This window comes from Eschrichtius robustus, chromosome 1 (genome assembly GCF_028021215.1).
Source record: "Eschrichtius robustus isolate mEscRob2 chromosome 1, mEscRob2.pri, whole genome shotgun sequence".
Classification (NCBI taxonomy): Eukaryota; Metazoa; Chordata; class Mammalia; order Artiodactyla; family Eschrichtiidae; genus Eschrichtius; species Eschrichtius robustus.
In genome coordinates, this window is record NC_090824.1 from 81,332,072 (window position 1) to 81,352,445 (window position 20,374).

General features: G+C 43.0%; 1 protein-coding gene across 1 annotated transcript in view; it reads right to left on the bottom strand.

Annotated features, from left to right (window-relative positions):
* The window catches only part of RYR3 (ryanodine receptor 3), a 378,467-nt gene that overhangs the window by 246,125 nt on the left and 111,968 nt on the right, over positions 1 to 20,374 (bottom strand). The window contains exons 12-16 of the mRNA XM_068538049.1: positions 19,298 to 19,419; positions 11,927 to 12,095; positions 10,450 to 10,585; positions 8,246 to 8,341; positions 6,649 to 6,767 (exon numbers count right to left, since the gene is read on the bottom strand). Of these exons, the coding sequence (XP_068394150.1) occupies positions 6,649 to 6,767; positions 8,246 to 8,341; positions 10,450 to 10,585; positions 11,927 to 12,095; positions 19,298 to 19,419 (642 nt within the window). The remainder of the gene's footprint in view (positions 1 to 6,648; positions 6,768 to 8,245; positions 8,342 to 10,449; positions 10,586 to 11,926; positions 12,096 to 19,297; positions 19,420 to 20,374) is intronic.

Here is a 20,374-nt window from a genome sequence, read left to right on the forward strand (position 1 = left end):
TGCAGGGGACACGGGTTCGAGCCCTGGTCTGGGAAGATCCCACATGCCGCAGAGCAGCTGGGCCCGTGAGCCACAACTACTGAGCCTGCGCGTCTGGAGCCTGTGCTCCCAACAAGAGAGGCCGCGATGGTGAGAGGCCCGCGCACCGCGATGAAGAGTGGCCCCCGCTCGCCGCAACTGGAGAAAGCCCTCGCACAGAAACGAAGACCCAACACAGCCAAAAATAAAAAAAAACGACAACAACAAAACATTTCACCTACCGTTTCTCCCCCTTAGAGTGAGAGCAAACCACCAGAGCAAGCAAACCAGGCGGCCCCTTAATCTACCAGACCCATCGTGAATCTACCAGACCCGTCGTGAGTTGTTCCTAATCCATATCATTCTCCAGCCACCTGGGAAGTGGGAACAGCCTCTGGCCGCTTCCGCCACGTGCTGGCCTGTCTGCCCTGCCTCCTTGTGCTGCACCCTCATTCATTCAGATTTTGTGTTCCTATTGTGGCAGAACAAACTGCTGGGCCAGGCACTCTCCTCCCTCTCTCCCCTACGGGGAGGACTGTGCAAACAGCAGTGGCTAAATAGCGGCCAGGACTGCGGCAGGCTGCGCTGACAGGGAGGGTGCAGCCGCAGTCCAGTCTCACAAAGTGACCACCGAAGACTCAGTGCTTGGTGGGGTTGGACGGCTTCAGGTTGTTGATGGCATTTGTATCCATAATTCTCACAAACGAATTTCCTACCTGACTCCCTGCATGTCAATTTCATTCCAGATAAATACAAAGCACAATTATGGGACGAGCAGAAAAGAACCCCAAAGGCAGTTTTACGGAGGACTCTCACCATTACCATTGCGTGAAACATATTGACTGCGGCACTGAAAATCCAGAGGATAATTTCCCACTCTGAGAAAAGAGCCATAGATGGCCAGGAAATTAAATACTTATCATCCAGCCTATCGCACATTTTCATCTGTTTTGCCTTGGAGCGACAGCTGTAGGAGCCTTGCTGCCACAGCCGGAAGAAAAGCAGAGCTTAATCCACATACAATAGGAACCGTGAGAAGAAAAACGGCTCAGTAAAAAGCACACAGACTAAGGGAGTAGTATGTTGCCTACAAATAAATGATGCCATACAGAATGTGCTGACATTGTTCAGGCTTTGTTTTAGAAGGCATTTCTTTGGGTAAAATGGGAAGTAGGGGCAAACTCCCTTTTCAGAAAAAGTTTAAGTGGGTTCTTTTAAAAGTGAAGGGTGCCAGCAATCCCACTCCTGGGCATATACCTGGAGAAAACCATAATTCAAAAAGATACATGCACCCCAATGTTCACTGCAGTGTTGTTTACAATAGCCAGGACATGGAAGCAACCTAAATGTCCATCGACAGAGGGATGGATAAGAAGATGTGATATACATATACAGTGGAATGTTACTCAGCCATAAAAAAGGATGAAATAATGCCATTTGCAGCAACATGGATGGACCTAGAGATGACATACTAAGTGAAGTAAGTCAGACAGAGAAACACAAATATTGTATGATATCACTCGTATGTGGAAACTAATTTTTAAAAAATGATATAAATGAACTTATTTACAAAACAGAAACAGACTCTCAGATTTCAAACACAAACTTATGGTTACTAAAGGGGAAACATGGAGAAGGGGATAAATTAGGAGCTTGGGATTAACACCCACACACTACTATATAAAAAGTAGATAACCAACAAGGACCTACTGCACAGCACAGGGAACTCTACCCAATATTCTGTAATAACCTATATGGGAAAAGAATCTGAAAAAGAATGAATATGCATATATGTGTAACTGAACCACTTTCTGTACACCTGAAACTAACACAACATTATTAATCAACTATACTCCAATAAAATTTTTAAAAAAGTGAAGGGAGTACAGATGGGCCAGTCCACGTGAGGGACATGCACACAGTGCTAGGGGTCATCTGTACTTTCTGACAGACAGGGAGCATCCCAGAGACCTCTGGGATGAGTGGCAGGCTGTGGCAGGTACCGCCCAGTGGTCACCAGACTCTGCCTCCTTCTCGTCCTGAGCACAGAGAGGCTACATTTCCCAGCCTCCCTTGCAGTTCTGTGGGGTCATGTGACTGAGTTCTGGCCCCGTGGAAAGTGGTGGATGTGATGTACACTGCTTTCAGGCCCAGCCCCTATACTCCCTCTCTCTTTCCAGCTGGATGTGGCGATCCAAGGAAGGATTACAAATCCCAAGGGTCTCCTTATTCCAAGTGGGACCCAGCAGCACTGGCATCACCTAGGAGCTTGCCAGAAGTACAGATGCTCAGACCTACCCCCGGACTTACCAGATCAGAGCCTTCATTTTTTTTTTTTTTTTTTAAGAAATTCACGTTCTTTTATTTATTTATTTATTAATTTATGACTGTGTTGAGTCTTCGTTTCTGTGCGAGGGCTTTCTCTAGTTGTGGCAAGCGGGGGCCACTCTTCATCGCGGCGCGCGGGTCTCTCACTATCGCGGCCTCTCTTGTTGCGGAGCACAGGCTCCAGACGCGCAGGCTCAGCAATTGTGGCTCACGGGCCCAGTTGCTCCGTGGCATGTGGGATCTTCCCAGGCCAGGGCTCGAACCCGTGTCCCCTGCATTGGCAGGCAGATTCTCAACCACTGCGCTGCCAGGGAAGCCCCAGAGCCTTCATTTTAACACGATTCCCAAGAGATTCATAAGCACATGACAGTCTGTGAAGTCCTGTCCTGGAGGACAGTGGGGCCGCTACACAGAAGGAGCCTGTGTTTCTGAACGACCACACAGCACGGAGCCCTCCCGCTGGCCGGCCTCAGACAATGACTTCGCTGTGAGAATCTGGGGTTGTCTGTCTTAGGAATTAGGCTTCTCTAATCTGTACACTGGCCCAACTTGAGAATTTCCCTGGCCCACTCTGTGGAGTTCATTTGCTGCTTAGCTGTAATCATTTTCATCAATGACACCACATTTCATCTACGATCCTCTCTTGTGCTTTTAATCTCCATTAGTCACTACCCCAGACACAGGCTCCTGTGGGAATTCTGCTTTAAAGGTAAGAAATAGGTATTGTACATCCACGGACATATCATTTGGCTGGTGCAGTTCTGTCCTCAGATTTATCTATAAAAACAATGTTTAAAAATGCAAAACGTACTTAATTCTGTGAATTTGTTGTCAGGTTGTATATTTGAGAAATGAGTGCTTTGCTGCCCCTGAGGAACAGGTTCTGTTCTCGCTGTAGATGCGCAAACTGGGTGGTTAGGAACGCGTCTACATTGGCTGCCTGGGAACTCAGAGGTGATTTTATGGAGCTACTGTAGCAGGTCTGTGGGAGTTAATGGTTTGCTTCCCTGTGCTCTCTTCTGTACCGCCCCCTCCTGCCCCAAATCCCCACCCCAGGCTAACTTTTCAGTTCTGATTCATACTTTCTCAGGACCAATGATATTACTATTTTACCATGTATGTTTCTCACAGGTGGCTCCATATCCTTGTGAAACAAAGAAGATAATAAAAAAAAATTAATCTGTGATAACACTGAGCAGGCTTGGAGTAAGGTAGGTTCGGGGGGGACAAGTGAAAAGGGCATATTTTACTTTTATTATTACATGCTTACTCCATGGAAAAATTAGAGGGTAACTGTTATAATTTTCAGGAATTGTTCTTTTCACCCAATAACATCGGTGCTACCAACATAGTGTGTTTCTTACTACTAATAGCCATCTGTTGGATGAGATGAGACTTGTACGTATATGTGAGCTACCATCCAATCATTCAAGATGAGACAGGAGTAGATTCTGGCTCTATGCATCCATTCCTCTCATTCATTCATTACACCTTCAGCAAACATGTATTAAATGCCTGTCGTGTATAACATATGAGCTGGGCACTATGGGGTTTACAAGGTCCCTGCTGCAAAGGAACTTAGTCTCTGAGAGAAGTATACATGTAATATAATTATAAGGAAAGGCAGAGTGAAAACACCATGTAACAGTGTGCACAGTTGTACAAGGATTGAGGAGAGGAGATCATGTCCAACTGGGATTCAGAAAAAGCTTCAGGGAGGGCGTGGCATCTGAACTAAGTTTTCTGTTGTTGTTGTTTTTGGTTTTTGTTCTTTGTTCATTTGCTTGATTTTGTAATCTTTTTTTTTTTTAACATCTTTATTGGAGTATAATTGCTTTACGATGGTGTGTTAGTTTCTGCTTTATAACAAAGTGAATCAGCTATACATATACATATATCCCCATATCTCCTCCCTCTTGCATCTCCCTCCCTCCCTCCCTCCCTATCCCACCCCTCTAGGTGGTCACAAAGCACCGAGCTGATCTCCCTGTGCTATGCGGCTGCTTCCCACTAGCTATCTATTTTACGTTTGGTAGTGTATATATGTCCATGCCACTCTCTCACTATGTCCCAGCTTACCCTTCCCCCTCCCCATATCCTCAAGTCCATTCTCTAGTAGGTCTGTGTAAGTTTTGAAGACAGATACAGTTTTGATGGTTTCTGGAAAAGCAGAAAGTGAGGAGACGCTGAGGGATCACCATGAGCCGCGTCACCGTGGCTGGTCGCTCGTCACTGTGAGGTCAGGGGGTAGAGTACATTCAGAAAACGGGACATGGGCAGCACATCCCACCCCTGTCCCTTTCACTCCAAAGACTGTGCTCTTTCCCTCTAACCTTTTGGCCTAAATTTGATCATGCTTTAGATGAGTGGCAATGCTTTCCACAGCAAGGATAGAGCTGAGAACTAAAATACTGCCTGCCATATCAGTAAACAAAGGATGTCACAGCCATCAGCTGTCGTATTATAGCCGCCCCTATGGTGAGCCCTGAGGGAACTCAGGAAGGAAACAAAGAATGCCTCCCCATTCTAAACATGTGATTGGAGGTGGCATGGTACAGTAAGGGGTTTCTCAAACCCACCACATCTACAGACCTTTAACAAGAAGTGTCATGACCCTGAAGACCACCTTCATGGACCCACAGGGGCCCTCAAATTCCAGTCTGAGAAACACTGACTTATCGTATGAAATCACATTGCCTCAACTTTGACATCATTGCCAGAATTTCTCAAACAGTGCCCTGGCTCTGGAAGATTAACGACTACTCTGCTAGTGCACTCAGGTAACATTATCAGACCAGGCACTGCTTTCTAGCAAAGCCCTGCAGCTTCCTAGGCCTCAGTTTTCTCAACAGTGGAATGGGCAGAACAGTAATCAACTTTCCGCCGAGCGACAATCCATTAAAGGCTTTGTGGCTTTTGGCTGAAAGAAGCCATCGCAAAGCTGGTTATTTACTAAGTGTGTTCTGTGGTGTGATCGTAAAGCAGCCCTGGGAGCAATGAAATGAGGGCAGCTTTCCTGTCTAAGGGCTCCTCTTGACATGTGCCCATAGCTCATGGCTCAGGCCACAGGTTACTCGGGTGCTTATCAATTACCCTCATTACACTTTGCAGACGGGAAGGAACATGTTGGAACGTAGCTAAGCTGGGCTGAAGCAGGAGCCTCATGCCTGCTTTTGATTTACCACATTTGGGAAAGCAATTACAGACCCCATATATTTCTTTTTGTTCTTTGCCAGGCAATTTCACAGATGCTAAGGACCGCAGCTTTTTTTGTTGCTTCCTAAGGATGATACGTATCATCCAAGCAGTGCTACGGAGGCTTGTTCTCCTGGACCGCCTGAGACACGTCTCCGATGTGCAGTGACCCCAACTGATGGTGAGCAGAGAGGGCCAGTGACCAAGCTGGGTTCTCTCCACTCCACATGAGCCCAGCAGCCGTCCCTCACATCCAATTATGCCATCTGCTCTTGAAATGCACCCCCTCAGCCTTGAAGTACCTGCCTGCTCGCTAGCAAGTCATCACAGCAACCCCCATATACGGGGCAGATGTCGAAGGGTCAGGATAAGACATATTTTAATAGACTTTCCCCAGAGATCATTGTGTCTTAGAAATATAATGCCATAAAAATAGAGATGTCAGAACTTTAAGAGACCTCAGAAAAACGTGATATAGCATTCTACCTTCATAAGTGAGCTGGCGATGGCTCCATTTTACAGCTGAAATGACTGGGGCACAAGGTCACACACCTGTTTTGTATCAGAGGGAGAGCCCCACAGCTTGCCCCTTCCGGCTTGTTCATGCAGATCCATTTACTTCACCTGGTTTGACTCATGGCAAGTCTGATTTCATTTAAGAACATGCCATGTTGCCAAGACTTTCTACATTATTCTAAATCTGATTTCTGTACAGCTGCTTTATAAAGCTTGGTATTAGCTGTTTCACTACTAAAGCTCTTAGACCCGAGGGTGGGCGTGAATCCTGCAGCTGGCCTTATATGGAGCTGAGCGCCCCACACACAGCCAGCTGTGGGTTAAGGGGTAATGATGAGCCAGGCTTGGGAAGCTGGTGGAAACTGAGGGGACCACCCAAGATCCCGCGTGACTGGCTCGGAGTGTGCTCCTAGGGAGGAAGGGTCTTTCAGGACCTCAGTTTCCAAAGGTATTATTATTATTATTATTTTAAATCAAAGCCAAGAAAGAGAGTAGTCAACATCCTCTCAGTAACACAGAACACTTATTAAGCGGCAGAAAGGGAAAAGCCGGGTAAAGTCAAACACTGTTTGGGGTTCTTTCTATACCCACCTTGTGATTTCGCCCGTGCTTATCCAACAGGGAGATGACTGACTTGATGTGGCCTTCTGCTATCAGGTTTAAGGCTTCTGGGCTTTCAATCAGGATGCAGTGCAAAACTTCCAAGATACCTACACGAATACCACAAAAACCATTTGGACGTTAAATAACCTGCAGAACTGACTATAATTAGAAACCTGAGAGTGAAAGGACCATCCTGAGTGAAGAGTATCATCGTTTCTTTGAATCTATTAAATACTTCCAGCCAGAAGAAAAATGCAGCCACCTCGGATGGCTCAAAAGCCTCTGGGGCCAACCAGTCTGTAATTCAGAAGTGAGTTTATTCATCATTAACCCCATCTCCCTCTTCCTGGACAAAGACAGGATCCTTCTGTGTCAAAATATAGAGAAGCAGCTTTAAAATAGAATTCTTAATTTGATCAAACCAAGCAATACTTAATTTAAAAACAGATAGAAAATGGGATACTTAGTTTACTATAAATTCTAAAGGTCATTCAAGTAATTTAGAAAATAGTCTGAGTGTTCCTTGAATAAGAATTTTTCTAGGAATCATCCCAGAATTTTTATTTTAGATGCACCGGTATGTCAGTAAACTATAAGCTCACAAATAAAAACTATTTGGCTTTGTCCCCTTTCCTGGGCACACTGGATGGTTTTCTGTATTAAGTGAAGGTTGAAGAAAAACTAACAGGTGCCCTTGCAGCCTAGCACCTACAGGGTTAACACCGGGGTGGAAATGCATGGGAAGTAGTTGGCCAATATCTTTATTGGTTCTATTGAGAAGATTCCTCTTGATTCTGTTTCTTTCAAGGTTTTCATAAATTACCCTAAAATGTAGTCTGGCCCATGGGTGGAGGCACTGAAGAAAACAGAGGCTTTGGAAGAAGACATATGTAGGTGGATGGTCCTGGAGGAGCCTTGCCTTGGCCTGTCCAAGCTCCTGCCATCGCTAGACGATGAATAGAGCATTAAAAACCTTTTAGCTTCCCAGATGGGGGCCCACACCTTTCATGTTCTCTCACCTCTGAGGAAGCAAACTGCAGAGCCTCAAGGCATGGTCACTTAACCAACGATGACCACTCTTCTTGGCTCAAATTATCTGGGAGTCACCAAGAAGGGCTCTAGATAGGATGTTAAGGGTGATTCGGGGGTATGAGGATTATCATTTCCTCTAAGTTCTTGGTCATCCTTCAGACCTGCTTCTAACCAAAGAGTTGAGAGCACTATGTCCAGACAGGGTTTAGAAACCCAGAGAATAACAGTCCAAGTAGCAGTTAGAAGGGGACCAGCACCCTGGGGTGGGGAGAGGGCGAGTCAAGAACCCAGAGGGTGGAGATGAAGGCACAAAGTGAAAAATGAAGCAGAAAAGGAAAGATATTTGAAGCATGGGTTAAAGTTGTTCAATAAAGTTATAAGAGCGCCAGGAAAATTTAGGACTTTGTATTTCTTTTCGTTAAAGTAATTATTGAGGATTGCTTGCAATCCAGTGGAAAAAAGAATTGTTCAGAGATTCAACTTTGTTTTCTTTTTTTTAACAGAAATTAAAACCCCCCCACCTTCTCCAGTTATGTTTCCTGTCAAATCTTACCTGAGGAAGATTCTAGTCTGTCCAATTTGCTGATTAGCCAATCAAGGTTATTGGAGAATTGAGCACAATTGTTTCTGTTTCCACGAATGAGAGCAGCTGTGAACAAGAACACATTGGATCATGTAGGTTAAAGGGCACAGTGATGGGCCTGAGAACTTGGGGTGCTGTTCAATACTCCACCTGCTTAGCAACTAAAAAGAATAGAGTAACACTCTTCCCCTCCCAAGCCCTTTGATACAATCCTGTTTCTACATTTTGGAGAGTAAAAAATCTACCATTCACTCAAATATTTCCAGAAATTCTACTGTGTACCAGGCATCTGTCTACTTGCTGGGAATAAAGCAGTGGGAATGCAACAACAGATTCCCTGCGTTTGTGAAACAGGAGAGGGAGACAATATACACACAAATTAATAAAATTACTTCAGATAGTGATAAGCAAGAAAATAATATCTGCTTGGTTACTGGCTTAAGAATTCAATTTCCTCTAACGTTTTCTTAAATCTAGCTAGAGACCTGCTATTCTTCAGTGCTAAAGGAAGGCATCCAAATGAACACAACTGAAAAGGCTGGTTAAACTAATAGGCAAATAATAACGAAACATGAAACTCTAAAATATCTAAAACACATCAGTACATGACAGTGGTTCCCAAAGTGTATCCCTGGAGAGGAATGTCAGTATCACCTGAGAACTTGTTAAAAACACAATTTCTCTGGCCTTATCCCAGATCTACTGAACCAGAAACTCTGGGGATGGGGCCCAACATCTGTGTTTTAACCAGCCCTCCAGCTGATTCTGATGCTTGTTCATTATCTGAGGACCACTGGTAGGTGATACTGTAAAGCGAGAGAGAGAATATGCTGTCATTAGATTTCCACCAATCTAGACTAAGTAACCTTCCCTCCACAGGCCTGTACTGTAGACGCAACTCTGGAAAAAGTCCATGTAAGTTGATTGGCCCCCAAGTAGCCTGTTCTTCATGCTGTTGGCTTTCAAAGATCACGGGTTTGACAGATGTTTGTAAGGTATTTGGATAAGGAAATGTCTTCCTCAGGACCTCTGTTTTGTACCTCCAGAACTCAGTCTGAGCGCCTACCCCACTTTTCGGGTTGGCCCCAGCAAGGGATTAACCTCGAGGCTCTGGGGTCAGGCTGTCTGGCCTCAAAACAGTTCCATCACTTACAACATGTGTGACCTTGGATAAGTTATGAGCATTTCTGTTTCTTCATCAATAAATTGGTAATAGTACCTACACCTCACAGTGTTGCTCTGTGGATCAAAAAGAGATATTCTACTGCCTGGCATACAGAACTCAACAAATGTTAGCTATTATTGTAATAATTACTACTGAGTTCGAGCTACATCACTACAAAATGTTAGAGTTGGAAGAGACTTTATGAGGTCACTAAATACAGTGGCAATCTAATCAGCCTGACCCTTGACATGGAGAATGAGTCTAATCTGACTTCTCTGGCCTCCCCTCTGGCCTGCTCAGCTTTCCATGGACTTCCTCTCAATGGGACATTTACATCACAGCAAAGTACTAAAATGCTGCCATGTTACCATGGCTGAGCCATTACTGGTGGCCACCTTCTTGCAGAGGTTGATGCTGTCTTCCTCCTGCAGCCTGGCAGCCTGGGCCCATGTGATGGCATCAGTTACAGCAGGCACCGGAAGGTCACCATACACTCACAGTTGTGAGAAGAAAGGCTGGATGCTGGAACATCCCTACTCTTTGCCTTTTTCTTTCCACCAAAATGAAATAAGGAACAGGCCAAAGCAGCAGGAATCATGACTGCTCAACAAGTGGAGGGTGAAAGGGCACACAGTTGAAGAGGGTAACCATCCTCAAACTGCAGGTGTCAAAGGTCTAGAACTGGAGGGTACCTGAAATGTATTTTTGTCTTGCTCCCTCATTTTAAAGATGAAGAACTGAGGTTCAGGGAGTGTGAGTGTTAAGGGTTTCACAGGTAGTCTTGGCAAAACTGATCACTATTTGCTTCTACTTGCTGACATCTTGCTGTCAGTTTGGAAAGTACGATCAGCTACCAGTTAACAGAATGAATGGCTGGCTTAGAATCAAATGATTTAACAAAAGCTTCCAAAGAATGAGGCTGGATGACAGTCTTAGCTTGTCCCATGGAAATACCTACAGACCACCCTTGGCCACCTTCCCAGGGAGAGGGCTCTGGGTATGTACTTACCCAGCAATTTGTAGAGTAGGTTCAGAATTTCTTTCCAGGCCATCCCACTCTCCTCCCTGGCAATCCCTGCGAAGTGTGCTATGCTATTGTAGATATTCAAGCGATCAATGCAGTTTAACACAAGGGCCAACATCCCCTGTGAAGGTGAGTTGGGTAAAAAGTAAAAAATACTTGATTAAGATCATGGGATCCCTTTTGTTCTTTCCTCTCCAAGATCATTCACCTTTTAAAGCTGATAATGCTAATATGCAAAGAGACCTTCATGGTGCCAGTTTGGATGTTGTTTATTCCTCCCCAAAACAAAACATGCATTTTTATGCCTCAGGGACCTAAATAGCACCCATTTGGGGAGTATCAGCAGTCTCCTCTGACGGGTTTGCTCCCCACGTGTTTAACTCAATCCAAGGACATACTGAGGAAGGGGGAGCATGAATGAGTCTCACAGAAGCCTGCCCTGTGTCAGGTGTGAAATGATTCTGACTCACCCAGAAACAGTCCTGGATATAGGACCTATTTTTCTCTTAGATGCACAAGACATCTCCCCATCCCCTTGAAAAGAGGTGGAATTTAGAGACAATAAAAGAGGATCTTAAACTACTTTTCAGCTAATTTACAATACTATGCCGCCCAGTAAAAATATCGGTGCCCAGCTGTTCTTAAAGAGCAGGAGGGAGGTATTAAGTGTAGTTTCAACAGCCCTATAAGGCACACAGAATGTTCCCCCAGCCAAAGTCTGCTCACATCAGAAAGCTGGGTAGGGATGGGTCTACTTCCCACACTATCAACTTTGGAAACGCCCAAGGGACGAGCCCTGTCCCCAGGAATGGGGGGCTGCAGGAATATGACCATGACCTTCAAATTAGTGCCAAATCATCACGTCCAAGTTCAGAAAAGGCATGTGACTTGTCTAAGGACAGACACAGCCAGGAATGGAGCCAGAACTAGGGCCAGGGTCCCTAGAGCCCCAAGTTAGTATTTCCCCTATATCCAGGCCCCATCCCAAGTGACTTAGATGCTCAAGTTCGACTTGAGACATAGCAGCATCTGTATCTCTCAAACCAGCTCCTCAGGCATTTCTGATGTGGTGGAACCTCGGCATCTGTATTTTTCCAACAAGTTTCCAAGGTAATTCTGACATCTTCCGAAATGTGGTGATCACAGCCAATGCCATACTCTCGTAGCTGAGATTTATGGAAGATGAATTTTGGACACATAGGTGACAGTGAGGCTTTAAATTAATCTGGTTTGAATGTGCCCACGTACAAGCACGACAATGTTCGCTGCTAATGTGATCAGGGGTGCCTACAGGGAAGGGCGGCTTCCAGTGAATCCTTTTCTTTCCAGCTTCCTCTCTCTCTTGTTCTCTGTCTCTTTCTTAAACACGTGCATGAATGGGGACAAAGCTAAACTGTAGTCATTGGGGGTACTTTAGCTCTGGACACAAAGAGAATCTCAGTTTCTAACGTTTTGGACTTACCTCTTCCTTGAAAAGATTCTGTCTGTTTTTGAGTGAGCGGAGCTTGTTCTGCTTGTCTTCATGCTGCATCTCCTCCTCTGGGGGCTGGAAGTAGGCGATCAAGTCGTGTAAGGTCTGCAGGACCTCTTCTATCGGCAGGCTGACAGGGGCTGCTGTGCGGCTGTTTCCACTAAAACCACAAATATGGACACGGCTCAGGCAGTGGGTCCCCAGCAGGGCTCTGACAAGTGTCCACTAGGTCCTGGCTCCTCCCTGCCCCACGCTGGGCACACGGACTGCTGCCCGGGCTAGTCGCTCTACAGATGACCACAAATTGTAGTTTGCCGACAAACAGAGCAACGGGAGAGAATTTCTGATTCAATTTTAAAGCCATTTCATAAATCAAGGGAAATGACCCTTGGCTGTCTGCCACCATTTTTCCTTTTTAAGTGGAAACACGTTTATAAATAATAAACTTATTAACCCATAGCTCTTTTAGACTATCACACGTCCTTGGAATAGGTTAAGCATTGGCTGGAAGGGGTTTCATCAGCAGGTCTCTTCCCCCATCTACATCTTTGTCTTCTGTCTCTCTCCACGCATCTTTGTGATACCTCTGCATGTGTTTTTCTCTTCATGTTTGTGTGTGTGCAGGCACCCCATGTGTTCTGTGTGTGTGCTTCCTCACCCCATTTGTTGATGTCTCCCTTGCTCTCTGTATCTGTCTCTCCCTCCTTCCTCTGTGTGCCCTGCCTCTGTTTACCTGCCCCTCCCCCAGTGTCCCATCTCTCAACATCCTTCCTCTCTGTCTCAACATCCCCATCATCTCCCTCACTTTCTCTGTTGTGTTCCTCCCATCCTGTATGTATGTCTGTCTGACTCCCTCTGTCATAATTTTCCAAACAAATCTTATAATTAAATCCTTTCAACACAGAGAGACCACAGACCTCCACAGATGACAAAATGACCCTTCGTTTTCCCATCTCCTTGAGAGGGGGACACCAGTGAGCCTTTCAGAGGCCAAGGTTAAGAAGAGGAAGGGGGAAATGGACCCAGCCCCCGTGGAACTGCATCTGTGGCCCCAGCAGAATGGGAACTGATACCATGTGTAAATAACATCAGGGTTTTTCCTTGGTGGTCAATTTCTAATGAGCTGTCCTTTCATTTACAGCAGATTTGCTTATATATCAGTCTGGACACATGCTAAGAAAAGATTGCGATCTAGGCCTAAAGCAAAGGCTGAAAACACTCAGGTTATGAGGTAATGATAATTCCATTTTTGTATAAGGATGCCAAGTGCACACAATGAGAGAAGAGTGAATTACAGGCAGGAGGTATTTCTCTGCAGTGTGTCCTCTGGCCCATGGCAGGTGCTCAGGAAGTGGTTATTAATGACTCTCTGGGACATTATTGGACACAGAGACAGTGAGGAAGATAATCCCATGTGGATATGAGGTGAAGGTTTGGGAACAAAAACCCAGTCAGAAATGACTCCCCAATTCTAGATTCAGTGAAAGATGAATTCATTTTCCTCAATATTTCTGGTCTAGTTGCAGAGTTTGTTTTTCTCTCTCCCTCTCTCTCTTTTTTTTTTTTTTTTTAAATATTTTGCATTTACTGGAGATACTCATGCCAGTTAAGAGAAAAGTGTTTGTTTCTTCATGTGATAAGAAATGAGGATGAAAGAAGAGGTTTGTAGGCATTTCTGTAGCTTGATGGGGCAGCACATTGTTACACAGAGGGTTGGAAAGCCCAGGGACTCAGGCATAAAAAAGAATGAACTTCTGCCATTTAGACCAATGTGGATGGACCTAGAGAATATTATGCTGAGTGAAACAAGTCAGAGAGAGAAAGACAAATATTGTATGATATCACTTATATATGGAATCTAAAAGATAATACAAATGAATGTATATGCAAAACAAACAGAATCACAGATACAGAAAACAAACTTGTGGTTAACCAAGGGGAGACGGAAGTGGGGAGGAACAAAATAGGGGTATGGGATTAACAGACAAACTATTATGTATAAAATACCTAAGCAAGAAGGACAGATTGTATAGCACAGGGAAATATAGCCATTATCTTGTGATAACTTATAATGAAGTGTAATCTGCAAAAATACTGAATCACTATGCTGTACACCTGAAACTAATATAATATTGTAAACCAACTATACTTCAATTTCAAAGAAGAGAAACACTTGGGGAAAACTGGAAAAAAAAAAGAAAAAAAGGGAGACGTTTTATAATTATAAGAGTCAATTTTGGGGGAAGATACACCTATTATAAACATAAAGCACCCAACAACAGAGACCAAAATGTGTGAAGCAAAAATTGACAGAATTGAGGGAGAAACAGACAATTCAACAATAATAGACTTCAATTACATTTTCAAGCAGGTAATGTAATAAGCTATATAAATAAAGGATGAGACCACATCATTATCTCAATAGACAAAAAGAATTTGACAAAATCTAACACTCATTCAAGATAAAAAGCTCTTAGCAAACTAGGAATAAAGGAGAACTTCCTCAACCTGATAAAGGGCATCTACAAAAACCCTGTAGTTAACATGATACTTAATGGTCAAAGACCAAATGTTTTCCCACTAGTTCAGGAACAAGACAAGGATGTCCGTTCTCTCTACTTTACTTTATTCCACATTGCAGTGGATGTTCTATCCAGTGCAATCATGCAAAATAAAATAAAATAGAAATAGAAATAAAGGGCATTCTTATTGGAAAGGAAAAAAAAAACTTTTTATTCCCAGATGACATGATCCTGTATGTAGAAAATTCTAAAGAATCCACACCAAAAATTACCCCTGGTAGATTAAAAAATTTCATCTAAGTCATAGGATACATGATTGATCTATATACCAGTATTCATAGACACCAGCAGTGGACAATCTGAAATGAAATTAAGAAAACATTTCCATTTGTAGTTGCGTCAAAAATAAATACTTAGGAATAAATTTTACAAAAGAAGTGAAAGATTTATACACTGAAAACTGTAATATCTTGCTGAAAGGAATCCAAGAAGAATAAATAAATGGACAGACATTCTATGTTTATGGATTGAAAGATTCATTATTAAGACAAAAATTTCCTGAAACTGATCTATAGATCCAATGCAATATCTATCAAAATCCTAGCAGACTTTCTTACAGAAATTGACAAATTCACCCTAAAATTTATATGGGAATGCAAAGGACCTAGAAGAGGCAAAATAATTTTGAGAAAAAGTACAAAATTGTAGGAGGACTCACTCTACCTGATTTTAATACTTACTATAAAGCTACATTAAGGAAGACAGTGTTGTATTATCATATACATGTTTTAGCATGTGACATGAGTATACCTGTATGTGTGTATCTCTCTCTCTATATATATAAATATGTATACACACACACATGTTCATGTATATACATACATATATACCTTTATGTGTACATATGTGTGTACGATTTTTATATATATGTATATGTATATATATATAAAACACATACACAGAAATACTCTTCAGCAATAGAAAGGAACAGAACACCATTATGTACTGCAACAGGGATGAACCTCAAAAATGTAATGCCAAATGAAAAGGCCAGATTCAAAAGATAATATATTGTGTGATTTATCAATTTAATGCATTAAAATGTGAGAGAAATAGATGATTGGTTGCCTAAGGCTGGGGGTGGCAACTAGTATAAATTGCAACGGGCATAAGAATCCTTTTGGGGTGATGAAAATGTTCTAAAACTGAATTGTGGCAATGGCTGTATGGCTCCATAAATTTATTAAAATTCATTGAGTTGTACACTTAAAAGGATGAATTTTATGATATGTGAATTATAACCCAATAAAGCTGTTTAAAAATAATTTTCCCATTGTTTGGCATGTAACTTGCACTGAATTTTTAAAAATAACGGCTTTATTGAAATATAATTCACATATCATACAGTCATCTATTTAAAGGGTACAATTTAATGGTTTAATGGTTTTTAGTATATTTACAGAGTTGTGCAACTTTATTCTAAATCAACTTTAGAATTTTTCCTCAGCTTTCCCCCAAATCCCACACCCATTAGTAGTCATTCCTCTTTTCACCTGCTGCCACCCCAGCCCTAGGCAACCACAAATCTATTTTCTGTCTCTACAGATTTGCCTCTTCTGGATATTTCATATAAATGCAATAATACAATATGTGTTCTTTTGTGACTGGCTTCTTTCACTGAGCATAATGTTTTTAAGGTTCATTTATGTTGCAGTGTATATCAGTACTTCATTCCTTTTTATGGACATATAATATTCCATTGTGTGGATATAGCACCTTTTATTTATTCATTCATCACCTGATAGATGTTTAGGTTGCTTCCACTTTGGGGCTATTATGAGTAATGCTGCTTTGAACATCTGTGTACAAGTTTTTGTGTGTGCCTATGTTTCATATCTCTTGGGCGTATACCTAGGAATGAAATTGTTGAGTCACACGGTAACTCTATGTTTAACATTTTGAGGAATGCCCGGACTGTATTCCCAAGTGGCTGCAACATTTTACATTCCCACCAGCAGTGTATGAAGGTTCCAATTTCTCCACATCCTATCCCACACTTCTAATTGACAGTCTTTTTGATTATAGCCATCCTAGTGAGAATAAAGTGTTATATCACCGTGGTTCTGATTTGCATTTTTCTGATAGCTGATGGTATTGAACATCTTCTCATGTGCTTATTGGCCATTTCTATATCTTCTTTGGAGAAATGTCTATTTAGATCCTTCACCCATTTTTAAATTGGTTCCATTTGTCTTCTTAATGCTGAGTTGTGAGTATTCTTTATTCTAGATACAAATCCCTTATCAGATCTATGATTCACAAATATTCTCTGCCATATCATGGGTTGTCTTTTCACTTTCTTAATCGTGCCCTTCTCAGCAAAAAAGCTTTTAATTTTGATAAAGTCCAATCTATCTACGTTTTCTTCTGTACGTTTTGTTTTTGGTACCATATTGAAGAAACCATTGCCTAATTCAAGGTCATGCTGATTTAAGCCTATGTTTTCTCCTCCAGGTTTTATAGTTTAAGGTCTTACAATTAGGTCTTTAATATATTTTGAATTAATTTTTGTATATGTGTGAGGTAGGGGCCCCTGACTTAAGAAAGATATAAGGGCAGAGGCTGAGAGAATTGAGGGCCAGATTAATAAAACCATCCACTCCCTATGGTGATGGCTGTGGTCATAGCCCAGACTATATGAAACCTTCATGTGTACATGTAGCTAATTTTTTCTGCCCATACCAAGCCATTCGTTCTTAGGCTCTTTCTTTGAAGAAGGAGAACAGTCTGGATGTAATGCAGAATAAAAAGGAGGAAATATTTTGCTCAAGGTTCACAGAAAACCAGTGGAAGAGCCAAAAGCAGACAAAAGATCATTGACTTGCAGGTCTCAGTCCCATCCTGTAGCAGGAACACCCCTATTGTCTACTTGCCTTCCTTCAATTTAGTATCAGGACCCCTGAGTTGTACATAGCCAACCAACCAGAGATGATATTTCTCAGCCTTCCTTCAGCTAGATGTGGCCATGTTACTACTGTTAGCCAATAGAACGCAAGATAAGGTGATCTAATTTTGGGTTATATCTTTTAAAAAAAAGAAATGGCTTGCGCTCTACTTCCTCTCTCTTCCCATCTTTTCAGGACGGACCTTAGACATGGTACTAGTAAGCTATTTTTAATCACATGGATGAAGAATACATACCAGCACAGCTGGTTCTCAACTGTGGCTGAATATAAGAGTTATCTGGGGAGCGCTAAGAAAAAGCTGGTGTTTGGATCCCACCTCAGAGACTCTGATGCAATTGTTTGGAGATGCCACCTGGGCATCAGGGTGTTAAAAGCTTCCCAGGTGAATCTAACATCTGGCCAAGGTTAAGACCTTTACTCCAGGGCAGTGGTTTGTAAACTTTAGCAAGCATCAGCATCAACTGGAGGGCCCATTAAAACTCAGTTTTGCTGAGGTACCACTCCTAGGTGTCTGATTCAGTAGGTCTGTCGGGGGTAAAACCCAAGAATTTGTATTTTTAACAAGTTCCCAGGTGACGCTGCTGGGCTGGTCCAGGGACATACTTTAAGAACCTGTAGGAGATCTCAAAGCAGCAAGACAGAAGAAAACTGAGCCCCAGTTGCAGCATGGTCTGTTTTCCCCAAACCACTTGCCTCCCCTATACTACTGTTACTTGAAAAAGAAATAAAAGTTTATTCTGAACCACAATGGCAGCTTAGCCTGTATCCTAACTAACACACATCCCTTGGATCACAGTGATTCAACAGGAAGGAAAATAAAGGTATAAATTTTTTTTCTCACTTCATGCAAATTCACACACACAGTTGAAACCCTCTAGGCTTTAGAGATTTTCCTATGAGAGAAGGACGGCTTGCAACACTGCACTGTTTACAACAGAATCCATTCCTCGTGGTAATTGGTGAACACAATCCACAGAGTTCTGTTTCAGCGGCACTGTTGAGGCTGGAGGAATTATGAGCCAAGCAGGCTAAGTTACTTTCCCCATTTAAGTCCCAGCCATAGGTGGGTAACCCAAGCCTTCCATGCAAATCTCCTTGGAACCAAACCACAGCAACAATTCTGAATGATGTAGAAAGCCTTTCTAAACAGCACAGAGGGGGCTTCCCTGGTGGCGCAGTGGTTGAGAATCTGCCCTGCCAATGCAGGGGACACGGGTTCGAGCCCTGGTCTGGGAAGATCCCACATGCCGAGCAACTAAGCCCGTGAGCCACAATTACTGAGCCTGCGCGTCTGGAGCCTGTGCTCCACAACAAGAGAGGCCACGATAGTGAGAGGCCCGTGCACTGCGATGAAGAGTGGCCCCCGCTTGCCGCAACTGGAGAAAGCCCTCGCGCAGAAACGAGGACCCAACACAGCCATAAATAAATAAATTAACAAATACTTTAAAAAAAAAAAGCAGCTATTGCACCTCACTTAAAAAATAAATAAATAAATAAATAAATAAATAAATAAATAGCTAGCACAGAGGGTGTGGATCCATTACTCCTCTCTCCTCCCCTCTTCGCGCGCTAATACAAATGGGACTTAAAGCACTCCAGCTCTCTCCACTTAATTTTCACGAGAAGACCTTGGGTGTTTGTGACACCAACCTGAATAACTAATGCGGCTTGGGCATCTGTTGGGCCAAGAGTGAAGCTGGAAGGAGCTTACCTACTGGGAAGTAAGTTTCAATCCCAAGCTCTTTCTGGCAAAACTCTTTGCTGGTGCACACTTATTTCCTGAAAATTCATAGTATTGAAAGGGGGTGGTTGGTAGGATTGGATGGCCACAACATAGAAACTGACGAGCAGAGAAAGGGAAGGAGCTCACCTACCTTACAAACTGGCTGAATAAAGCGGTCGTGTTCCGGATGATCCGGGCAGCCTGGGACTCCTCATGCTGGCATCTCTGCAGTGTTAACCCGTCATCCATGTGGCCTTCCTGATGGAGTATGACCTACCCCAGAGCCAAGGACACCAGGTCCAGGTTACACAGCTGGAGAGTCAACGTTTCTGGCAGTATTTCCCTCATCCCTTGTACTCCTTCTCCGCAGCCAAGTTCCCCCTGGGCCCATTTTGAAAGTAGGACATTAACAAAGTTATTTTCCCCATACTCCCTGTTGCTGACGTATGACTCATTCCTGAGACACGGTGCTTTGATGAAAATGAAACTTTATGTGCCACTGTGATGTGAGTTACAATAAATTCCTTGGGCCTAGATGGCCCATTTGAAAGGGTGAAAACATATTTTATGATAGATTTCTCTCTTAAAATGAACTCAAAACCTTATCCTTGGAGATGAGAAAAATCACTTTGTTCAGAGCCTTTTCCTCCAGAGATAAACCAAGGAAGAAGAAAGACAAGTTAAAATAAAACCCTCTAAAACCCTCTACTGGGATCAGGCATGGCTTTCTCTCCTGAATGACAGCTACACTGAGTTAGCTGACTGTAGAACTGGGGAAGCAGCTCGAGATGGTAGTTTGCTTCTCATGGAGGCTAGAGAGGGGGTTTGAAAGCCTGGGTTTGGGTATCAGCTGACCTGAGCTCTAATCCTGCTAGGCCACATCCCAGCTGTGTGACCTTGGGCAAATCTCTGCTGACTTCACCATCTGCAGGTGGACTTAGAGGGTTATTTAGAGGATTAGATGATTTACATGTAAGTCATTTAGCATATTTCCTAGAATGTAAAAGGTACTCGATGCATATTTGTTATAAGGGGAAATATATTACTGATCTCAGATCAGTTGTCTGGAAGCTAATATACTTATTGCTCACCAGTGACATCATGATAGAATTTTTGGGTGGGGCTAGCATCTTTTGGTGTGGAGGTCAGCTGTTTTTTTCTCTAGAAGGGCCAAATACATACTGTTATTAACTGGGATGGTTTGACTCTAGTTCAAGTCAGGGTCAAA